Source organism: Ostrea edulis, chromosome 9 (genome assembly GCF_947568905.1).
Source record: "Ostrea edulis chromosome 9, xbOstEdul1.1, whole genome shotgun sequence".
Lineage (NCBI taxonomy): Eukaryota > Metazoa > Mollusca > Bivalvia > Ostreida > Ostreidae > Ostrea > Ostrea edulis.
Genome location: NC_079172.1, coordinates 779,154 through 796,323, shown reverse-complemented (window position 1 = coordinate 796,323; position 17,170 = coordinate 779,154). Strand labels below are relative to the sequence as shown.

The 17,170-nt window shown below is 36.7% G+C and overlaps 1 protein-coding gene across 1 annotated transcript; it reads right to left on the bottom strand.

Annotated features, from left to right (window-relative positions):
• Positions 1-1,077: 1,077 nt before the first annotated feature.
• On the bottom strand, positions 1,078-3,062 carry LOC130049962 (uncharacterized). Its single transcript, XM_056148228.1, has 3 exons — positions 2,360-3,062; positions 1,963-2,069; positions 1,078-1,582 (listed from the first exon to the last, which is right to left on the bottom strand). The coding sequence occupies exons 1-3, from the start codon at positions 2,952-2,954 to the stop codon at positions 1,196-1,198; spliced, it is 1,089 nt and encodes a 362-aa protein (XP_056004203.1). The 5' UTR covers positions 2,955-3,062; the 3' UTR covers positions 1,078-1,195.
• Between the last annotated feature and the right edge of the window lie 14,108 nt (positions 3,063-17,170).

Sequence of the window (17,170 nt, the reverse complement as noted above, 5' to 3'; positions counted from 1 at the left end):
AATTTAAATACATATGTACATGATACTTTCAATGTTTATTTTATGGGGTTTTTTATTTACAGAAACAAAGACCCCCATATTGAGTGTAGTGCAAAGCTTTCTGAACTGCAGAAGATTTTGGAAGATAAAGAATCAGAAATTAAAGCTAAGAATGAAGAAATAGAAGCTTTAAATAAAAAATTGACCCTCGAACGCTTTGGTATCAACCGATTTTCATTTGACAATGAAATGGTAGAATTTTACATAGGATTTCCCAGTTATGCTTTATTTCTTACATTCTACAATGCAATTAAACCAACCGCTCTTCGCATGAAAAGCGTTTACTACAGCCAAGTTGATGAATTGAGTAGTAGAGGTAGACCAAAAGCAATGGACTCAATTGACGAGCTCTTCATGTTTCTATGTAGATTGAAATGTGGTTTCCTATCTGATGATTTATCTGTATGATTTAATATTCATAAGTCCACAGTAAGCAGGAAAAATATAACCTGGGGAAATTACATGTATTTTTTGTTGGGAGGTATAAATATCTGGCCATCACGAGAAAAAATATTGCAGCATATGCCTAATGATTTCAAAGTTTCATATCCACAGACTCGCATCATCATAGACTGTACCGAGATTTTCTCAGAAAGACCATCCTCACTGGCCCTTGCATCTAAAACATGTTCAACCTACAAGAGCCACAACACATGGAAGGGTCTAGTAGGAATAGCACCTAATGGATCAATCACTTTTATATCCTCTTTATATTCTGGATGCATGTCTGATGTTGAAATTACTAAACGCTGTGGCCTTATTGAACTCATGGAGACAGGCGACCAAATAATGGCAGATAAGGGTTTTGTCCTGAATAATGTATTGAAAGACACTGGAATTTCAGTGGCAACCCCACATTTCTTGTGCGCAGATGGCCAATTCACAGCTTCACAAATAGAAGACAACCAGAAAATTGCATCACTAAGAATACATGTTGAACGGCATATCAAGAGGGTGAAGGAATATAAACTACTACAATCAACAGTACCACTCTCAATTGCAGGTTCAGTGAACCAGTTGTGGACCGTGGCCAATCTTCTTACGTTATTCAGAAGGCCATTAATAAAGCAGAAAAAATAAAACTTATGTTTCACATTTTTTGTTCTTATTTCATCTAACAATATCACATATTTAGCAAATAACTGAAATACAAATTTTATTCCAAATAATAAGTCAGAAAAAATAAATCCAATTTGTCTTTTGCACATTGCCAGAACTGCTCATTAAAATAAATTGTTTCCAAGTGCGATACATTTTCCAACCATACATAAAAATCACACCACTCTAATCCTGTTACAGCCATTTGCATTTGAACTTGGTAATAGTAGTTATCGTTTGTTTTTAATTTTAATTGTCCATTGTCCTCTCGAAGACATTTCACTTTTGACAAGTCGTCAGTGTCCGGGCACTTTATTTCTAGCAATCCAAAAGGTGGATCCCTTGATGGACAGTAAACTTTCCTGTCTGGAGTTGCAGCCAACCAATGAGAAAAAGGACTAACAACCACTCCGCAAGGATACAGATTAACATTGTTATCCATTTTCTGTAAAAAAAAAAAAATAATAATAATAATAATGTCCATAATAAAATTGAAAAAAAGAACAGTAAAAATACAATTAGTAAATTCATCAACAGGTTCAGTTGCACAATAAATCTGATTCAATATACATGGATGCTGTTCTATACATTATTTATATGTACATGTAGACAGTGTGAGGTCTCCTTGACAGTTATTCTTTATCTGATTTTTTTTAATAAAATCGTCAGCTGCCTATGTAGAATACAAGCACGGAAAGAAAAATATAACTCATTCTATACAAAATGTATATGTCAATCTATATATAAAATGAAAGGATATGATGCAAATGTAAGTCAATGATATACATGTACATGTAACATGCCATCAAGTAAAGTACAATTTACCTCACTATATGCTTGAGCAGCAACACCTTCAGTCTCAATGCCACGTTTCATAGCAGCAGACTGAAAACGTCTAGCTGTTTGTAACCTCTCTGCTAGTTTTCTGCCATCTGAAAAAATATGCAAAATGTTGTCTTTACAATTTTTAACAACATGAACAATAAGCAATGTTTGTTGGGAGATACAATGTACATGTAAGTAACTTTTTTGTACATGTTGTTAAGTAAAAGAAAATTTTATTATTTTTTTTTTTCTTTAAATTTTTCTTTTTTTTTCCTGAAAATTTCTAAATCAAATGCTTATAATACCAAAATTTATTTTTATTGCTGTTTACATTGCAAGTTTTAAAAAAGATCTATGAAAAAAAGACTGTTTAAAAAGTATTATTTGCAATAATTACCTGCCCGTCGCTTGGCAATTTCCCCTGATGATGAAGCTGTGATTCTAGCATGCCGCAGTTTATGCCACTTCGGATCATTCGACTGCTCCCGGGTGCTTTCCTCCATTTCAATGCTCTCAAGCTCTGTTAATTTCAAGGAATCAAATTTTTTTACTTGATTTTCACTCAGTACATATGACACATTATCCTTCATTACATTCCTCACTGGCAAATTTGGAAAGTCATTAACTTCCATCAGATTAAGAACATAATCAGTTGCTAACTTCTGCTGATAGCTGAGTACACTTCCTTTTTGAAAATTGCCAAATTTTGTCTGCACCCTTTCTGTTGAATTTTCTACTGATGTGTTAAACATGATGTTTAGGTCCTTGATTTCATCCAAAAACCCATTCACATCCAATTCCTCCTCTCCACATATAGGATTATATAAGGTTGACTTAATTCCTTTTGTAGCTCTCTGTGGGTTATTCCGGTCGTACCCTTGCACAACAATATTGTCAACCTTTTCTCCCTGTAGTTTTTCACCTCTTGGAACATGCCACGTTTGGGGTAATGAAGTTCTTGCAATATCTGTTGGAATAAGCTTATATTTCATCAGTTTATAAAAGGCTATTTGGTAGAGTAGCGCTGTTACATGGCCGCAATATCCACTTTGTCCAATGGCACATGTGCAGAATGAATATTCTACGTGTTCCTGATTGATCAAGACCTAAAATAGGGAATGAAAAGTTCAATATTGAAATATATGCATGTACATGTGTATATGTACAATGTACATGTACTTAAAATGTATATAGATGACCAAATGAGACAACAAACAAATGTTTATAAAGGGATAAAAATTAACGAAATTAGATGAATGTCATTAAAAATTATATCTTTACATGCACGTACACCATTTTTTAATTTTCATAACACATATGCAGTATATGTACATGTATGTAACATTTGTTTTAAATATTTCTAAGTGAAAATGAACCGAAGAGAACTTATTTTTTATACTTTTATATCATGGGGAGATTCATTTTCCTTTGTGATCTGTAACATTTTCCTTTAACAAGGCAACCCTCATTATCTTCATAAACTGAAAAATAACATAATTGTGATTGACAATACCACATCTTCATATTTTTCTATATGATACGGTGTGTATTCAGCGTGAAGAAAGAAAAACCATAAGTAATGTATGATGAATTATATGTAAACACATTTTATACAATTCTACATGATCATGCTTTTTATAAAAAATCATTTTGAAACTTTTTTCCCTTTACTTTTGAATTGATTGAAAATTATTAATCCAGAGGCTTCCACTCTTCTCTGACAACATTGATAGTAGACAATGCATAATTAATGTTAACTGTATGGTCAGCAAACAAACACCTTGAAATTATTAGACCACTCGAAGCACAACGAAAATGGACCCCCCCCCCTTTTCAATTGATTTGGGTGATAAACTTTATTATTTACCGTTCATGTTGTCCATCATTTTGAAAAAGCAGCCTTATATTAGGCTAATTGGATAATCTCTCATACTGAATTATTAAAACTGCAGCTTTTCCAGAACACCAGAAAGGAAAATCGTACATTGTTATATTGTATGAATTTTTGCCAACTTACCCGACACAGACTGCACATATTGCTCACTGTAGTACTTGAAACCTTTAGTCATTTGTTCCTTTCCGGAGCTAGTTGATTGAGATTTAATAAAATTCTCAACGAATGCGAATGTAACATCGGGAACAAGAGATAAATCCTTCGTAAAAGCAGTCGTAGTAGCAGTTGCACTGGAGCACGCCATGTTGTTTACATATGGGAACCTAGCTTAGCCTCGCTTTCGGTTTTATATGACTATTTATGAGCATCTAATTAAGATCGGTCTATAATAACCAGTGAGGGTGTTTTTTTTTTTAAAGGGTTTATTTCGAATTACATGTATTTTGGACTTTATGGGTAATGCAAGACGTTGTTAACATATGCATTAGAAATATTTTCAACCAAAAAAATTAATTAAATCAACTCATTTAGCTTATTCGGGGGGGGGGGGGAGGGGGGCTGGTCCCAAGCACCTGTGAGATAATCAAAGATGTGCATGTGGTAAGATCTTACAAATAAATAGGTTGATGCCTTCCTGGCAAGCAGTTAATCACACTAATGCCAAGGGGAGATGTGAAAAAAGGTTGTTGTTTTTCTCGAAATTCCCAACTCAACCAAGTCCTTTGAAAAGAAAAGACTACGTAAACTGTGGATCCATCATTTGCGTAATGACAAGTTGAGGTTCAAGACATTTGTATGAAGAACATTTACTGTCTGATTTGTTTGCTACTCGACTGAACGTCTTCTTTTCTCAATTTCTTTAATGCGAAAGAACGGGCTCAAATCTATACGGCTCCAAACTTAACTGTTCTTGACTTGTCATGTTTACAGTGCTACTGATGAAATAAACCGGAATAGACGGCGAGACGTCATAAATTAAACCTCAATGGCCACTCTCTTAGCGGCGGGTAATTTAAAAGGCATGATAGATTAATATTGATTTAGTTGTTAAGCAAGGATTTTTGTTGTTAAAGACTGTCAATTACGATATCAGTAAGTAATACTTTATTCATAAAAGTAACTATGAGGTTAAAGGACACATCGCATGTTTTTAAACTTTTTAATTTTTTCAGCAAAATTAATTCATTTCATGCCTAAAACTACTTTACATGTGTTTTAAATGAAACAGTTTGCGTAGTTTTCGAGTTTGAAAGCGATGAAATTCAAATCTTGCGATATGCATATTTTCTTCGATATTTTACGCGCCATTATCTGTGACGTCATATGCGACCTCGAGCGAGAATATTTGAAAACAGTTGATAGCCATTTCATAAACAGATTAGATTTAATTGACAAACAAACAATTATCACATTAACAGCTTGTAAATAACACTGCATTAGGGTGTTTTGTGCCGTTTAAGGGTGTACTTGCTGTCAGTAGAGAGGATTTGGACTGTGTTTTTTCCAATTTTCGAAGGAAGGTATGAGGGACAAGACGTGAATATTTTTTGTCGGCACAACGACTTTGCCATAAAACCCCCCAGTAGAATTTGTCCCTGTACTTTTTCAAACAAGCACTTGGACAAAGACGTAGATAAACTGCGAGAAAATGGTTCTATCGAAGCTACACACTGTTACATATAGGCCTACGGCATATGCTTTCCGTTCTGCTCTCGAATCCAATACACACTCGCACCAACTGACCTTCACCTTGTAACAACATAATATAGGCAGAACTTTGCTAGCAGTGTCTACCAACTGGTAGTTTTAAAAAAGAAATTTTAAAATAAAAGATAATTGAACTTTCAATTATAAATAATAAGATATAATATTTCCCGACTTTGAATTGAATTATAATGCTTTCATTTTTTTAAGGAACGCATACGTGTTTACAACAACAGCACGCCGCGCTCCCACTTCCTAAGTAACAACGTGTTGATAACAAAAAAATAATGATTAGGCCTAATAAAATTGTTTTGATAAAATAATTTAAAAGTATTGTGATTTTCACAATAAGTTTGATCATTATTATTATTATTATTTTCGAAATGCACCCGTGACAGTAGGCCTAGTTGTCATAATCGTATCATAATTTATAGCCTATCTAACTTCTCCAAAAATAAATTTAATAATAATTGCACTGTTTATTTAAGAAAAGCAACAACGCTAATTACAGTTGTTTACAGAAATGGCATTACCAAATTGTGTTTAGACAGTGATCCCAGGTAAACATTATTTACTCGAAAATACCTTACTCTACTGTGCCAGACGAGTCAACATACCCCGATAAAGCAACCGACTCCGCAGTTTGCGTGGATGATGATATATTTGAAGGTGTTACCTACCGACGGAACGCACGCTATTATATTTCCGGAATAGGCCCACGGTCTACACAACTCGGCATGACAAACTTTCTCAAAAATAAGGGAATATCTGTTTCCTTGTGTGTATTTTTCAAACCTAAAAGGGTAGGTTCTCGGCGTAACGCTAAAATTAATGTGGCCCTGAGCGACGCACATGTGATAAAGTCGATTGGTTTTTGGCCACGGGGCATTTCGTGCAGACCTTGGCTAAGCAACAGACAATGGCAGGACAAAATTGCTCGCTCTGAGGATGCTAATTATGATGATGAAGACTGGGAGTCTCAAGATCATGACCATGACTAAATGATATGTTATGCAATATCTGTGTGTATCTGTAATATACAATATCTATGTCTTTTAACATTAATTATATCAATGCCAAATAATCTTAATATTTTATCATGGAATGTCAGAGGCATTATGTCATCATCAATTTGTCTTTCCGATATGCTTAGTCATGTTAAGTGTGATATAGCAATTGTATCCGAGCACAAACTCAAACCAAATAATATTTCCTTTATGGATTCAATCCACCCTAACTATCTCAGTTTTGTACGCACAGAACATACATGTAGTTCTGAAAAGAACAGATTTTGCACACAATTCTCGCGCTACTTAGGTAAGGGTGGCGTTGGCATTCTGTATAGAAAGGAACTCAAACTGTCTATATGTGAATTAACAGACATTGATTCATCACGTATTATTGGCCTAAAAATCAAACGGTCCAGTGACCTCCCTTTGTACACTTTTGGTGCATACCTTCCTGCAGATAATGTAATCCAGTCATATACAGCTGAAATAGGTTTACTTGAAGATCTTGTAGCACATTTTTCTTCCATATGGGGATGTTATTGTAGGAGGTGACTTTAACGCTAGTTGTTACAATATAGACTCTGGTCAAGTTAATATGTACAAGTCGAGTTTGCTTAAAGACTTTATCATGCGTAATTACATAGGAAGTCCCCGAGTCGATTTTGAGTCAACTGGTTCTCAGTATACTTTTATCCAAACAAAGTCAACACTTGATTTTATTTTTTGTAGCAATTCTCTTTGTAAATATGTTGAACTGTATCATGTTTTTGAGGAAGGTTCACATAGTTGTACATCAGATCACCTTCCTGTTTTCATGGCTCTAGACTTCGATGTTGAAAACCGAATTGCAGATAATCATTTTCAATATTTACCGGCTTGGCATAAGGCTGATTCCTGTAAAATCAGAGAGTATGAAAGTTTTGTTTCTAAAGATTCTGTTGCATTATTAGAAAGAAATCTTGAGTGTGTAAATGATACTGATGATTTTTGTTCAGATCTTAACTGTCTGTTGCATGATGCTGCATCCCAATACATCCCTGTATCGAAGTACAAGCCATATTTAAAACCGGAATGGACGCCAGAAGTGAAACAACTACATAATACAGAACGACAAAAACGCAACATCTGGTTATGTGAGGGTCGACCTCGCGGCATGTGTCATGAATCTTACAGAAATTATAAGTGCGCAAAACGTAATTTTCGTAATGAATTGCAATCAGCACATGATGACTTCATGACTAAAGTATTCAAGGACATCGACGAAGCTTCAGAGTGTAATGTTCGACTCTTTTGGAGGCTGATTAAACGTCAGCGACCTCGCAGTTCTCGAATCTATTCAGAAATAGAAACCGAAAACGTTTCCTACTCAAACCCTGTAGATATTGCTAACTGTTTCGCGAAACACTTCGAAAATATTTACAATCCACAAGACATTGGGACCTTCAACGACGATTTCTTCCGTTCTATAGAAAATTCTTATAATGAATTAAAAACAGTGACCAAACTTCTGAACGAAAAATTACTTCCGGGTGGAGACATCACTATTGATGAAATTTCTAATATTATTAGTGATTTAAAACGCAGAAAAGCTCCTGGTATAGATCGAATACAGAGTGAACATATCATTTATGGCGGCATAGGACTCAAACTGTGCATACAACATCTGTTTAATTCAATTATAAAAATTGGTGAAATCCCAACTTCTTGGAAAAAAGACATTATCGTCCCCATACACAAAGGACACAATAAACCAAAGAAATCACCCAACAGTTATCGACCAATAGCCCTGCTTCCCTGCATGTTGAAGATTTTTGAGAAATTGCTTCTATACAGAATAAAGTCGCACATTATTTCAACTGTAGAATTTCCCAATATTCAGCAGCAAGGATTTCAACAGAACCTCGGTTGTCTTACAGCATCTTTCAACCTATAAGAAACTATACATCATAATATTGAACAGGGTAGTCCCGTATATGTTGCCTTTCTAGATACACAAAAGGCTTTTGACACTGTGTGGAGACACGGTCTCATGTGTAAACTTAGCCGTCTGGGAATTTCCGGTCGTCTATGGACTCTGATTGATGATTGTCATACAAATACCTCCTGTTCTGTTGTAGTGAATCACATAAATTCCAGCTGGTTTTCTGTCTCTCAAGGAGTACGCCAAGGAGGGGTATTTTCTACTTTCCTCTATCTGGTGTTCATCAACGACCTGCTTCATGAAATTCAAAATCAATGTCCGAACATGGGTATTTACAACATTGCTAGTTCTACTCCTGCTCTCGCAGATGACATCTCCTGCATTGCGTTATCACCTTCTGCCATCCAGAAGATTCTCAATACAGCGTTCGTCTACTCCAAAAACTGGAGATTCCAATTTAATGCCGACAAATCTAGTGTTCTTCGATTCTCCCCCTCAACAGCAAAAAACAATACTCCCCCCATATGGTATCTCGGCACTGAACCTGTCTACCTATCCAAAACTTATAACCATCTTGGAATTCTTCTTCAATTCAAGCTTGTTCATACTGAGAAAATTGCCAACGCGTGTAGGAAAGGTCGACAAGCCTATTATGCACTCAAAATACAAGAACACCTTAACCCTGATACCGTATCGCGTTTGTACAACAGAATTGTTCTCCCTTCCACCCTATACGGATGTGAACTCTGGAGCGATTTACGCCAACGAGATCTGCAGGCCCTTAATACCTTACAGCACTTCATTTGCAAGCATGCAATGGGTTTACCAAAAGTTACTCGATCTGACATTTGTGAATCCTTACTTGGACTTCTTCCGATTTCTTCTGAAATGGACAAAAGAAAACTATTATTCCTTGGTCGGTTATGTGAATTAGACACTAAAACCCTTACCAAGAAGATATTTCTTCAACGACTTTTTACTTACATACAGTCTCCGGAACTCAAACATTTTGGTTTTATCCATGATGTTTTTAATCTACTATATAAGTATAACCTCCATCGGCATTTTCTACTCTGTCTGCAAGATGGTTACTTTCCTCCAAAGAGTTTGTGGAAAACAAGCGTCAAAATAGCAATAATTGATTTCCTTCTAGATTCAAGGCACAAACGGATGCTCTCGGATCCTTCTTTTCAACAATTCAACAAAATAACGGCAGGGCGACCTCCACAGACTATCTGGAAAATTCCGTCTAACATTCATGAAATAGAGATTTGCAAATTTATCACTAAGCTATGGTCCTTTCCACACTCAACTCCGACATCTTGTCTCATCTGTGGCAAATATTTCACAAACGTTTTTGAACACGTTTCGACCACTTGCGTAGGAACAGTCGCTATCCAAGATGCTTGGTGGAATACAGTAATTGACCTTGATATTGTGCTCAGTGCTGAACTTTGCGGTCTCTGTCATCAAGATCTATATCTTTTTCTATTAGGTGCTAGAATGTTCACAGTTAATCTTTCCCATTATGACGATCCCGGCTTGCATCTTCTGAACTTCCGCTTCCTGAGGGATGCAGCAGCATGTTACAACAGACAGTTACGTCTTACATAACTGCAGGTTTTTCACCATTCCCGGTGTTCAATTCTAATTAGCTATGTATCGCCTGTACATATTTTGTGCTCAACTTTCTTCTTATGTACAAATCTCATATCCTTTTCCTTTGTATATATGAATATGTGTAATACTCTAATGATGTAATTTCTGTAGTGTTAATGCAATCTCCCATGGGAGGAAATAAAGAAAGAATGAATGAATGAATGAATGAAAGGACATCCCAAAATCGTCGCCCCTAATGATAGTGCAATATTGTCCCAAATTGTCGGTGAAATGTCATCCCAAATCGTCGCCGGCGACGATTTGGGATGGGGCGACGATTTAGGGTGTAACACATGTGTACTATTTAATTGGCTGATTTTCTCAATCCGAAATCAGACCTAATTAAATCACGTTAAAATGTAGACAATACATACATGGGTGTAATTACAGGTGTCGGTTCTACTCGTGTCAGGCGGGGGCTTCTGAAGGCTTGACTCCATAACTGACCATTTTATCAATTATGTTTATCAATTAAAAGAACAAAAATAGTAATGCCAAGTAGGAGTGAAAATAAAAGAAAGACAACTCTGGCGAAATGAATTGGAAAGTTTTGATTCAGAGTTATCTCTCTTTAGTTATGATCCTTAGATATTAGTGATTGGTCCGCTCGCATACTTTTATACACATTTAAACGCCATGGTGGGGGCCCGGAGGTTCCCAAAAGAAATGCAGAGCAATTATCTTTTAATATCGCATTATCCATTCCCTGGTTTACTCAAAAATAGCGAAAAGTTTTAATAAAATGCAGTTCTCGGTATTGTGTAAAAATGCAACATGATAAAATTGATGTTTGAATTTAATAATAACATATTGTATTGATTTTCTATAAGCATTCAAACTTAGGAAGACGGGAAAGTGAAAATAAATGCATAAAAAGAAAAATGAATTACATCTAAGCAAATTATGAAAAAAAATCTCATTTCCCTTGTAGTAGCATACTTCATTTTATAATTATTGATTAGATTGATTATTTCATTGAATTACCTCGATACAAATACAAACAGTCCGACTCACTTTTGAGTTTGAGAAACTTTCTCGATCGGGGTTTCGGTTTGATTTGAAAAGGAAATTCCGATTTAAACAAAAAAGAAGAAAAAAAAAACATGAAATTTCTCCGTTTGTGTTGTTACGTAAAGGTTATTATGTCACTTACAAAACCTGAATAGATCACTCTCTTGATCGCGTATTGCTGCTAATCAGTGGCGGATCTAAAGGGGCGGGAAATAACGGACCAGGGGTTTAACACCCCTCCTTTTGGTAAATTTTAAAAAGCAGATATTGTTTTTAAAAGGAAACTTCATTGGCGGAAAAAGTGCAATGTAGTGTCGCGTCCCTCCCTTGGTAAATGTTTCGGATCCGCCCCTGTATAGGAGGGGGGGGGGGTAATCCTTTAACTGAAAATATTCTGATACACAACCGGGGGGGGGTGTTAAAATGTGGAGGGAATTTTCACAGGTAAAACTGCACGCTAGTCAATGACACTTTGAATTTTTTATAATTTTGTTTCGCTGCAAGAGAATTTAGACGTAGAAGGCACGATAATTGCATCTCAACCCCCTATGGTTCAACATTTCAGACATTTTTTTTTTCTTTTGTCATTTCGGGGTCTTCTATTTTTTCTCACTTTGTTTGGTACAAAAAGTTCTTTTAAAATCTGTATCTTATATGTTGAAAGCAGTAACAACTTCTCGGGTCTTTCCGGCAAGGCCGGGAACATGAATTTTCTGTCGAGAATTTGTCACTCCTTTTGAGATGTCACCAGCTGTACGTGAAGTACCACAAATTTAGACCTATACTTAGCGCTCAGGGTCGTAGCAGTGAAGGTTCGTTAGCGTGCCAATGCTTGCCGCGACGCTGGGCCTCAGTTTTTGTTTTTTGTTTTGTCACGCTACTTTTGGCTATATTTAGCTCTAAAACTTCATAGTTATTTCGGATTTCAAACATTTCGGTCGAGCATAACTGAAGAGACATTATTTGTCGAAATGCGCATCAGGTGCATCAAAATTAGTACCGTATAAGTTTTACATTATGACCCCTGGGTCGAGGCCTCTGCTGGTGGACTGTTAGTCCCCGAGGGTCTCTACAGCCCAGTAGCTAAGTACTTCGTTACTAGCATGAAAATACGGATGTATATTTAATTGCTGTTGTAAAATTTAGAAATTCATTTCAAAATTAAGGATTATCTCCCCCATGCATAGCTCTTATCCTTGGAGGAATTTGGCTCCACTTTTTTGGAACGCTACTTTTGGCTATATATAGCTCTAAAACCTCATAATTATTTCGGATTTCAAACATTTCGGTCGAGCATCACTGAAGAGACATTATTTGTCGAAATGCGCATCTGGTGCATCAAAATTGGTACCGTATAAGTTTTACATCCAAAAAAAGTAAAACTGAATAAAAAAACACCAAAATAAATAATATCGAGGCAATCAGAAAATAAAAATATCTCATTCTACTTTTAACAACATAATTCAGATAATTATTAATCAAATTACCTTGAACAAAAATCAAACAGTCCGTCTCAATTTTCTGTATGAAATCTTTCTTTTTTCCACAAATTGAATTATACTGACCTCAGAAACTTTCTCCAGTTTTGGTTTCATTTTTTGAAAAATGATGTGATATTGCTTTGAATTGATAGTATGAAGTTTGACATTAAAATTATAAAAACAAAAGGGATCTATAAAAGATGAACAATGAAAACTCTGTGTATTCATTTGTGGTGTTGTGTAAAAGTCGCTACGCCCCTTGATTATAATTCTATACAAAAAAGTGAATGAATTACTCTCTTGATCGCATATTGTTGTACAGCAGTGGCGGATCTAGCGGGACGGGGTGGATGGGGAGGGGGGGGGGTAGCGGGGCTTGATTTAAAAAAAAAACATCAATTTTGTTTATAGGCATGCACCTATGTTTGTTTTTTAAATAGTCCATTTTTGCCATTTTGGGATCTCCACGTTTACAGGGGAGGGGGGGGGGGGTAGGAGAAAAAGGTACACACTTGGGTCGCATCTCTCTCATTTAAAAAAAAGGTCCAGATCCGCTATTGTATAAATTTTGAAATTATATTGAAGATTACACATATATAGGAGCAAACCTGAAATCATGTTGCACAATGGCGTCACACCATGGGTGAGTAAAAATGGAGGAGGGGTGTCAAGAATGAAAATGTACGCTGACATTTTTTTTCAATTTATATTTAGATGTTATAGCCTATAAAATTTAGATTTTTTAGAATTTACGTTTGAGGATCTAAAAGATACGGGAGTACGTGTACCCCAACCCCCTTTGGTTATGGTAGTTGGGGGGGGGCATATAAATAGATCTCCCCTTCCTTCTCTTTGGTTGCAAAATTTTCTTGATCCGCCACCAACAAAAAAAAAAAATCTTGAAAGGAACTTCTCGGGTCATTCCGTAAGCTCGGGAATATGAATGTGTTGTATTTCACTTGCCGGAAAGACTCGAGAATGTGCGATTGCTAAAACAAGAGTTGTCTTTCTTGATGAAGCAGAAGACACTTGCAGCGGAAACGAAGATGGATGCCGAATCAGCGTGATCAGACAGAAAGCTTATATTTGCGGATACTTAGCGAAAATGACTGTCGGGTACAGTACTATTACACGTAGGTACCATTTATTTAGATTCCTCTGGTTATTTGGTTTTGTCTGAGTTCCATGAAAGAAATATTCAGGACATACGAGTTTTTCGAATTTCATGGGTGTTGCTAAAACGCGGAACAGAAAATGGAACGGAAAATATTGTATGCAGCGATGTAGCTGCAATAATGTAGCCTTATCCATTTTTTTTTTATTCTGACGTTTTCGGGATATCTCCCTAAAAAAAAAAAAATCCGGTCAGCGTTTTTATTACTTAGATATTAAAAGAAAACTTTAAAACAAATTAATCCTTGAATTTAAAGCCAAAATATTCACAGCCTCATGTCAGAGTAAAGTAATGTTGTAAGTGCACTATATTATGAACTTCCGGGACTTAACGACTGACTGACGGAGATTGCCGAAGATCACGACAGAGAAGAGTTTTCCGGTAGAGTGAGAGAGCGTTTTGCAGACGACAAGGATAGCCGTTGTTGATCAGCGATTTGGATTGATTTAGACCTGCCGAACTTGCGGCCTTGTTTCATCACAGCTAGTTTTGGTAAGTAAACACCATACTACATCAAATGGCGACTGCTCGCTGGGTTTAAATACCGAATTCCTGTGAAATTGTGTTGTAAAAAAAAAAAAAATATATATATATATAGAACGACGTGCCATTAAGTAATGGCGGCGGAAAATTCAAAGGACTGAATTTGACCAAAGGTGATTTCATTCCGGAGAAATAGTGTTGGAAATAATTTTCTTGATAAACAGTAAGTACTGTGTTTGATTAAGAAAAAGTTTTTGTGTAAAACACGTACGTTTTAAGTGTTAACAAAAACACGAAATTTCGTGAGAAAATTTGACCAGAATATTGAAGGAGATTTGTGATTATTGCGACAATTTAAGATTAAATTAGGAAGAAATTGTTTGTAATTGAGCATTTTGGCCCGGAAAATTGTTTTAGTGTTTATGAAAAGAGAAAAATCCCTTCTCAATCAAGAACTTAGTGACAGCAATTGAAAATAATAAAATTTGTGTGTATTATTTGTTTCAAAGTGATAAGTGAAGTCAAATACCGCGTTAATACAAGCACACATAATTTTTCTCGGGTGTTTTGATTGAAAAATATACTAAAAATGTTGGAATACGATGAAAATGAGTGCGAAAAACAGATTGTGAACATTAATATCTGTGCGTATGAGGATTTGTTGACAATTCCGTCAATCGGAGAAACAACAGCAGATAGAATTTGGGAGTTGCTTATGCCAGAGCCATGGACTTGGTATTACGGGGATTAACATGGCAGATTGTTCTGTGTTTTCTCGACGATATATTAGTGATGGGTAGAAGTTTTGAAAATCACTTGGAAAATTTGAAAAATGTGTTTGAGGGCTTCCGTCAGTACGGAATTAAATTAAAAGCTCGCAAGTGTGACCTTTGTAAGCGTGAATTTAGTTTTTTAGGTCGGAAAGTGAATAAAAATGGAATGGCAATTGGTGACGAATACGTGGAAGCGATAAAAACTTGGAAAGCGCCGACAAATACCAAAGAGTAGAACAATTTCTTGGTTTTGTAAACTACCACCGTAATTTCATCAAAAGTTATTCTCAGATTGCTAAATCCTTAACACAAATTACAGGCAAGAAACCATTCTAATGGAAAACTAAACAAGAGGATTCATTTCAGACTTTAAAAGAAGCTTTACAGTCAACTCCAGTGTTAACACTGCCAAATTCGACTGACCAGTTTATTTTGGACACTGACGCCTCAGACTCAGCAATTGGGGCCGAATTATTGCAAGTGCAAGACGGCAAAGAGCGTGTTGTTGCGTACGGAAGTTTTACACTGTCCGGGGCACAACGTCAGTATTGCACCACACGGAAGGAGTTGTTGGCTGTAGTGCGATTTACCCAACATTTTCGCCATTACCTTTTAGGCAGGGAATTTACAGTCCGATCTGACCATAGTAGCCTCCAATGGCTCATGAATTTCAAACAACCTCAGGGCCAGCTAGCCAGATGGCTTGAAGTGCTTAGTCAATACCACATGACTATTAAACATCGTGCAGGAAAACAGCATATTAATGCAGACACTCTTTCCCAACTGCCAGCCGACAAACCATGTCCTGAAATGTCTATATCCATCAAACCGGAAACACTTTCGTGCGGAGGTTGTAAGCATTGTGTTAGAGCTCATGAGAAGTGGCAAGACTTTGTGAAAATTGATAATATCATACCGTTGTCCACGGTACCAGAAAAAGTGTTTCAATCTGACCAGAATGAAACCAACAGCGCACAATTGACCGATAGTGCGGTAACAGTAAATGTCACTTCTGTGGAAACGAGCGAGGGCTATGGGATCCAATACACGGCTGACCAGCTGTGCAAACAACAACTCCAGGATTCCGATCTCCAGTTAATTTTGCATTGGTTACAGACAAACGAAGAACCGGCTGAACGAAAAATATTGATAGCGAGCCAGGCTGCTAGGAAATACTTAATCAACAAAGAACAGTTTTTCATAGATGAACAAGAAGTGCTTTGGAACAAATCCAAAAACAACCTGACCCGGTTAGTTGTGCCAAATACATTTGTTACAGAGGTACTGAGTTTACACCATGATTTACCGGTTATGGGCCATCAAGGTATTGACCGAACTTTGGCCCGGATCAAAGTAAAATTTTATTGGTACAAAATGCAAGAAGCTGTAAAAACCTATGTAAGATCTTGCGAAATTTGCAGTAAACATAAAAAAGCCACAAGAAAGGCCAAGTGTCTTTTGACATCCTACCATTCAGGAGCCCCGATGGAACGGGTACATGTCGATTTCTTAGGGCCTTTGCCCGAAACCCAGAAAGGCAACACGAATATTTTGGTCATGGTCGACCAGTTCACGAAGTGGGTGGAAATCGTTCCTCTTCCATCTCAAACTGCAGAGGTGACCGCCAAGGCTGCAGTGAATGAATTCTTCACACGATTTGGGTGCCCATTTACAATTCACAGTGACCAGGGTCGTAATTTCGAAAGTGCTTTATTCAAATCCATCTGTGAAACAATGCAAATTCAAAAAACAAGAACAACACCTTACCGACCAAGTGCCAATGGACAAGTCGAAAGGTTCAATCGAACATTGATGGATGCAGTGCGTTGTTTTGTGAGCAAATCACAAACCGACTGGGATGAGTACTTACCTCAACTTGCCAGCGCCCTAAGATCGTCAGTCAACCGAATGACAGGCCTGACCCCAAACAAAATGATGTTAGGTCGTGAAATTAACTTACCAGCAGACTTGGTGTTCCGCCCACCAAACTCAGACGAGCAAGAAGTAGAAGACTACGTTTCTAGATTAAAAGAAGCAATTCGAGAATCGCATGAAGTAGCGCGAAAAAACTTAAGAACCAATCAAGAGTACATGAAGA